Source organism: Nannospalax galili, unplaced genomic scaffold (genome assembly GCF_000622305.1).
Source record: "Nannospalax galili isolate Female #2095 unplaced genomic scaffold, S.galili_v1.0 scaffold500, whole genome shotgun sequence".
Classification (NCBI taxonomy): Eukaryota; Metazoa; Chordata; class Mammalia; order Rodentia; family Spalacidae; genus Nannospalax; species Nannospalax galili.
This window is the reverse complement of record NW_008347292.1, coordinates 2004719-2012731: the sequence shown is the minus strand read 5'-3', so window position 1 is coordinate 2012731 and position 8013 is coordinate 2004719. Positions and strand designations below refer to the sequence as shown.

Genomic DNA, 8013 nt, shown 5'->3' with positions numbered 1-8013 from the left:
TACGGAGCTCGGTCTGTGTAGTGTGGTGTGGTGCAGGAAGGCATGGGGGCCACGGTGGCAGAACTAAGTCTTGGTCTCATTGCTTCATGTGGGATATTCTGCTTGCAGCAGAGTAACTCCTTGAAGCTTAGCTGTCTCCTCTGTACGATGGGCAATGCGTTAAAGGACTTGTAGGAGTAAAGACTGTTAAGCACAGGAATTGGAATACAGAGAGAACTCAGGAAACAGGACTCATTTCTGTCACGTGGAAAAATAGAGCCTCCGAAGCCAGCGAACTTTGAGACTAGTTAATATCATGCATAAATATCTTAAAAACCCTATCTTCCTCTCTCAACCTGAGGATCTGGTGGCAAAGCATTCCGAATTCCCATGAGATTTCATGACAAGTGGGCGACTTGGAGCCCTTCTGCCCAAACGGCAGGCACGTTCCTTCAGATCACCTGCTGTCAGCTTCGCCAAGTCTCAGCCTCAGCACATTCTGTTGGAATGCATCACCAGCTATGAACATCCCGGTGAGATGTACAATGACATGTCCACTTCCCTAAGAGGGGGTTAAGGGAGATGTAAAAACAACACAGCACCTTCTTGTGGGGGTAAAGGCAGCAGTTCCTCGAGTTCTCAGCTGGGAAACCCCTCAGAACCTGTGCTGGCAGTTTACAAAGAAACAAGAGTTTGGCTGCTTCACACGGTGCTGGGTCCTCAGGAGGTATAAAAAAGCTACTGCAGTGTTTCTGTGAAACTTAAAAGAGAGGAGTTTGGAATTAAGGACATAAGGGGTCACACTGCTCCACACAGGCAGAAGGAGGGCTGCTTCAGCTGGGGAGAAGGAAGTACTGGGTCCAGCCCTGAGTAAGGAAGCACAGTGTCCTCAGAAACAATAGCAGCATGTTCTGTTGCTCATCTGTGGCACTTTGGGTAACTAGTGCCATGAAAAAAAGGGCCATAGGTAAAACTGATCGCTTTCCGCAATTAACACATTCTTGCTTATTCATGGGGCATTATTTCCTATGTGAGCTGGCAACTGTGTCTAGTACCTGGCTGGCCTGGCTCAGTCCTGCCCTTTGCAGAGCCCATGTTCCTGGGAGGGCCTTAGGCCTGTAAGACACCAAATGTAAACCACCTGACTGCAGGTCTCTAATGTCACCTCCGTGCTATCTCCTGTGTACTCTACAGAACCTCCATTCAGGTGTGCCTCCAAGGCCCTGCTGTGTCTGCAGGGGTGTGGCCAGGGGATGGCAAGCAGAGAAAGCAGTGGCAGGAACTTGAGGATCACCCTGATGGCTAGCTGCAGCAATGGCAGAGCAGTGACAACCTCAGCTTGGCATGCACAGCCAAGCACTACACTCTCCTCCCAGGTGCTGGTGACTACGCCAGTGTTGCAGTGCCAGTACACAGGAATCTTAGATAACTTGGCTTAGGCTACAGGCATGGAAATTGGTGCAGTCACCACCCACCCTAATCCCAGGATGGGACCATGGAATTTCAGCCTTTGTTTTCTTAACTGTGAAACAAGTTGGTTAAATTAATTTTGTGGCTCTTTTAGAAGGCAGGAGGAGGGCCCCCTGCAGTGCTATCTTTTGAGCCTCCTGATTCTTTACACCATCCCAAGCCTGAGGCCCAAGGTGCCTTTGAGTCTTAGGCCTCTGGGGAGTAGTCTGAAAGGGTTTATAAGTCTTTCAGAACTAATACTCAGCTCTCGGAAACTATAAGCTGAGGATTCTGGTGACAAACTAGAAGTCAGCCTCAGGCAGAAGAAAATGGTCCAAACCATCTCAGGAGTACAGGAGGCAAGCACAGTCAGCAGTGTAACCTGCAGCCATTCTTCCTTGGTCTTAGGCCTTAGTTTCCCCATTGGTGAAATGAAGGCACCAAGTTAGGTCACCTTTTAGGATTCTTCCACAGAAAATACTTGTATGATTTTTGTGTGATTCTCTGAGCTGTCTTCTCTGGAAATTTCTGGTGATGGAAGAGACAGAAGTCTAGTGTGAGGAATAGGTAATGTCAGATACAGCGGGAATCAGGCAGCTAATAGGACACTGAAGAGGGATGAGAGGTCTTGGGAAGCTGAGTTGAATGCGGAGCCTCAGACAGGGTAGCCAGGCAGGGGCTGAAGCAGCTCACCAGCCTCAGCCAGTGATCTCAGGAGCACCAGACATGGAGCACCGGAAATGGGGATGGTGGTGCACAGAGCAAATGATCCTGCTCTCTCTTTCCCTGAAGCAGTTGAAGGAAAGATACCTCTGGAGATGGAGGGAGAGGAAGTACTTAACACGAAGTCAAGCTCTAATTCAGAAGGCACTATCAGGAGATTCCCCACCACTATGAAGGTAGTTTTATACCAGGCACATACACATTTTTAACATGGTGAAGTTTAATAGTTTGCTTTCAAGAACATATAAGTGAATTAAGAAAATAAGACTTTTTTGGTGAGAATGTTGACACTGACATCAGATATATAACTGAGAGGGACCTTTGCAAAGAGCTTTGTACCAGTGCAAAGAAGACTTTAAGGGCTGTGAACATCTAGCACCAACAAGAAGATTCAATGTTTTACACTCGAAGTTCACAGTACTTTGTCTCAGGAGGGCACCCACATGTTCCCATGGGTATCTGGTGCTTTGACATAAGGAATGTTCCAAATCCACGGCCGATCTGAAGAAAAACACATTATACAATAATTATTGTATTTTAATTGCATATTAATGATTATACTGATTGTATATTAATACTTATTATATTGCATTTAATAATTATTTGGAACAGGATCTCAGAACATCTACTCACCTGATGGGATAAAAGCATTTGTGTGCTCAGTTCTCCAAGCTGTGAAGGTATTTTCTAGATCAGTCCAGATTATACCCCCTAAGAGAATGGCTTTTGTAGAAAGGGCTGGGTAGTAAGCACAGGGAAACAGGCCAGGAGAAACCTTACATGAACTCATGAAGTGTGCAAGACATAGAGCTCAGCACATAACCAAGGCCTACCACACAGCAGCTCTTCCTTCCTTCTTCCATGTGAGTGCACACACATGCATGCATACATACTTGTGCAGAGGCCAGAGGTCAACTTGGCTATTTTCCTTTACCACTTTCCACTTTACTTTTGAGACAGGATCTCACTGAACCTCAAGTGCACCATCTGGGCTAGGCTCACTGGCCAGCAAGACTCAGGGAACCTCCTGCCTCTGCCTCTCTGTCCCCACCACCCACACTGGGGTTACAGGTGCATGTCACCATGCCTGTTCTTTATGTGGGTGCTGGGGATCTGAATTCATCCTTGTACAGCAAGCACTTTATTCACTGAGCCGTCTCCCCAGACCTTTTCTTTTGGGAAGCTGAAGAAAGCAACAGTAATAGCTGGTACATTTCTGTTTTCAGTTGGTCACATATAACCATGGGTCACACATGGGATGTTTTTGTTATCTTGTTAAATGATCAACCAGACAAGATCTCTAGCAATGACTGAAGATGAATGTCAGAATCAACAGGCCTGGGCATGGTCCTTTGGAAAGGAAACCTATGGAAAATTCTTTTTAAAAATATTTTTATTACTTTTATTGTATGTATATGAATGTATTGCCTGCATGTGTGTAAGTGCACCTGTGTTGTGCAATGCTGGTAGAGGTCAGAAGAAGGCGTTGGATCCCCTGGAACTGGAGTTATAGAGAGTTGTTAGCTGCCATGTGTATGCTGGGAATCAAACCCGGGTTGTCTGTAAGAACAGCCAGTGCTCTTTAACTGCTGAGTCATCTCTCCAGCCCCACCTATGGAAATTTCTGGCACACTGTAGGGGCTCACTAAATAAGAACTTTCTTTCCTTTTAACTGATTTTTTTCTTTTTCTCTCATATGTGTGGTGTGAATGTTCATGTGTGTGGGTATACGTGTGTGCACGTGTGTGCCAGTGTATGCATGTAGGTTTGAGGTTGATGTCAGGAGTCTTCCTCCATTACTCTCCACCTAAGTCACTAAGGCAGGATCTCTCAACTGAGCCCAGGGCTCGCCAGAACAACTTGATCCTGTCTTCTTCTACTGCTGGAATGACAGGTGGGCTACCATGTCCACCTGATATTTATGTGGATTCTGGGGATCTGTACTCCAGGCCTCACACCTGCAGGGCAAGTGCTTTAATCACTAACCCATCTCCCAGTCTCACTGACTGATGTTGTTAACTGGAACTGAAAACACTTCAACAAACCACTAATTCGACACATCAATACTGCTGGAGTCAAGTCATTTCAAAGGGACCATGATGAGATGGGCACGGTGGAAACACATCACAGGATTAATACGTCCTCACATCATCGTCTTGGCAAGTATTACAGACAGATGAACTTTTAGGGCTGCAGGGATTATTGTAAACTGATCCTTCATTGGTCTAAGAAGGACTGCCAGGCAGTGACCCAGCACTGCAACTTTGCCTTTGAGGACATTTCCCCTTCTCCATAGAGATGATGGTAGCTTAGATAGCCTGGAAAAAATGGTACCTGCTTCCTGTTTGTGCTGAGTAATCTCCGAGCAATCATGCCAGTGGCAGCACACAGAGAGATCCGCAGTAGGAATTCCAAAGAGAGCAACACATGAACAGAACACTGCTGTTCTCTTTGACCTTGAAAGCAGGAATCCAAGCTTGTTAGCTTACCAAGCTTGTTGTAGTGTGAGAACTCCCCAGTCTATGGATTTGGACTTTACTGCTCTGACTGTGCCCTTGTCCTCTTCCACTGGAACCACCACCTTCTCTGCCCCATCTGTTATATATCCATCCTTTCCTGTGTCTTGCTCTGTGGGGTGTCACTGGCCCTGCTTCATGCCCAGAGAAGCTACCCTGTCTCTCTCTCTCTCTCTCTCTCTCTCTCTCTCTCTCTCTCTCTTTGAGACAGGGGCTCCTTGTAGACCCAGCTGGCCAGGAACTTGCTAAGCAGACCAGGCTGGCCTCCATCTCATAGATATCCACCTGCCTCTGACTCTGTCTCCTGAGTGCTGGGATTAAAGGTGTGAACTACCACGCCAGGCCCACCCTGATTTATGTCATGAGTAGCTATGAGAGATATTTTTCACAGCAATGTCTGATGTGTGATGCTGACATACCAACCAGCAGGTAACTTCAACATCAACACCACACTTAACTGCTCTCCCTCAAGATGAAGCAAGGACCTGGCAAGCACCCTTTTGGCAGATCCCAGGCAGCTCTGCTTTATAAACAAGTGGATCATTTCCCATGCTGGCTGGCAGGTCTACGACCACCTACAGAGACAGTTAGAGAAATGGTCACGGAAGGAGGCAGCCTTGATACTGCTGTATCTCTGTGCCCATGACTACTGGAAATCCACATTAATACTCACTGGCTTAGAGGAAACCTGTTTTAAAAAATCCTCTTAAACCCTCTAAAAGCCTCATGAAAGAAAACTTGCCTTGTAATTTGCTCATGCAGGCATTCAAAATATTTGTTAAGGGCTGGCTAGCTGCCAGGGACTTTGCTAGGTGCTATGGATGGAGGAGATGAGCCAGACATGCAAGCCTCATTGAGGGAACTCATGGTCAAAAGGGAGAGAGAAAAGCAGATGGTCACAGAGCTGTGGCCTTCATGTCCGGAGTGCTCTCTGCCTGGCTGGTAAGAGACTCTCTTGGCAGCCTACAATAAGAGCCGCTTCCCAGGCCCCAGCCTGGAAAGCCTGCCTCAGCAGATCTGGGCTGGTGAAGAACCAGCAATGTGCAAAAGTGAACTCGCCCCAGTCACAGTTAGGATCCAAGACTGACCGAAGGGAATGGAACACTGTCTTTTTTTTCTGGAATATAATGCAATGGCTGAAAACAGCAGAGACATGATAAGATCTGCATGGTAGTGGCACAGGGTTGCTTTCAGGTGGAGGAGCGATGAGGAAGATGAACAAGAAGCAAGGACTAGGTGAGGAACGAGGAGGCCTATGCTAAGGCTTCACAAAGCTGGAGGGCTGGGGATGGCAGCCTGCAGGCTGTCTCTTTGCGTCTCTACTTTATCTCCCTTTGGTTGGTTAGGATCCCTATACTTGTTTGCAAACTCCAACTTAGCTCTCACTCGGGAAGGAGTAAGCACTCATGTTAAAGGGAGTACAGAGGGTGGAGCCAATATGCCTGTGCAACCTTGACCAGGTTAAAGTAAGTGTGCCAGTTCCTCATCTGGAAAACAGATACTGCAGTACAGTACTCACGTCAGGGGTTGTGAGGATACAGTGAATTCATGACACATGTCTGCATTAGCTCCTGGTACAGAAGCAAGCAGTGCAGGCTGCTGTTGTAATCACCATGACCCTAGGATGAGGAGTCAGCATCCTGTGTACTGTGAAGGTCCTGGCAGGGTGTGCAACAATCAGGCAAAATCACATAAACCACACAATCCTGTTCTGCCAGGGGATAAGCTCTTTTCCTCAACTTTCTAGAGAATGGCCCAGGGTTAAGGGCTTACAACTCTTACTCCCAGGCCTAAACCCTCACATGCACATTTCCCACTCGCTTTGCTGCAGAGATTTAAGGGATCACTTTTTTAAAAATATTTTTTTTATTTTTGTGTATGAATGTATTGTCTGCATGTGTGTAAATGTACCTGTGTTGTACAATGCCCACAGAGGTCAGAAAGCAGCATTGGAGTTGGATTCCTGGAATTAGAGTTATGGAATGTTGTTAGCTGCCATATGGGTGTTGGGATTTGAACCTGGGTACTCTTCAAGAGCAGTCAGTGCTCTTAACTGCTGAGCCATCTCTCCAGCCCCATTAAGGGATCACTTCTAATTCTTTTCCCATATTGAGAACCAGCCTGGGGTGTGTGTGCAGGGGACGGGATACAAAGAGATGAGCTAATTAGTATTAATGCTATTGAGCCTACCCAGGTAACAAAGGGTGTACAAAGATAACCCAGCTTTAGATGTCAAGTTCTAAAATATGATTCTCTGCTTTACCAATTTAGCAGAAATACAATTATTGATAATAGCAGTATCAGTATTAACTGAGACCCATTCATTCCTTTTTGTAAGGAACCCACTATTATTAGTGACCAGCAATGGCAGAACAGTACACTCTAAATGGTGGGAGGAAGAATAATTTAAGTTGCTGAAAACCAAAATATTTATTTTAAGGGTCTTGGATAAATTACTTGGATTTTATTTCAGTAGTTCTAGATTTCTTTAGGATTCCTCATTACAAAGTCTTAAAACTGAGCTGGTAGATGACGCTTAGCCTTCTGCTTACACTATGAAACAAAATGGATTTTATTAAAAACCAAGGTTGCCCACTGCTTCCCTGGGCCTGCAGGAGCCTACACAGGCCTCTCCGACCTGCAGGCCTCTCTCTCTGGGGTAAGTCTATCCTGCCCTCCGTGCCTTGACTCCCCCAGCCTCACTCACCCTCCCATCTCCCCCTGCTGGTCTCTACTCCTCGCCTGGGTCGTGTCCCATTCCTTGTCTTGGTGTCCCAGATACCTGGGGAACCACCACTGCTTCTTCCTGATCCTTTGCATCCAGAGCAACTCAGTTCCTTCTCAGGTCCCCAGGAGCACTGCTTCTGGGCCTGGCCCCGCCCTCACCTCTCTCTGCCTCCTTGGGTCTGCACAGCCTCTTTCCTGGACAACGGGGCCAACCATTCCTCTTCCTGGTCCTTTGCATCCAGACCAACCCAGCTCCTCAGTGCAGTCCCCAGGGGCTCTTGGGGCTGCTTCCCACCTCCAGCTTCTTTTGCATCTCTGGGTGGCATGGCCACCAACTGCCCTAGACCAGCATCTTTCCTGGGCCGGCTCCTAGGCCAGTCTAACCCCCAAATTCCTGAGGCCAAAATCTATCCTGGAGGGATCCAGACCTTAGGAGAAAGCCTGTGAGCATCTGATCCTCATCTGACTTGAGCCTCTGTGGGAACTCCTGAAGAAAAAAGCAATCTGGCCAATCCAATTTTTTTAAAAAAGGAGAGAACTGGAAGCTTAGAGGAACCAGCCTTTCATGCCCAAAAACAAATGACAAGGACATATAAAGTTCACAAAAAGAAGCAGACCT

General features: G+C 46.9%; 1 protein-coding gene across 3 annotated transcripts in view; it reads right to left on the bottom strand.

The window, feature by feature from the left end:
* Positions 1-2368: 2368 nt before the first annotated feature.
* Tdp1 (tyrosyl-DNA phosphodiesterase 1) overlaps positions 2369-8013 on the bottom strand; it is a 107240-nt gene continuing 101595 nt past the window's right edge. For all 3 annotated transcript variants that reach the window (XM_017800806.2, XM_008843804.3, XM_017800807.2), the window contains one exon: positions 2369-2652. In XM_017800806.2, coding sequence (XP_017656295.1) covers positions 2551-2652 — 102 coding nt within the window. In that variant the 3' untranslated portion in view covers positions 2369-2550. The remainder of the gene's footprint in view (positions 2653-8013) is intronic.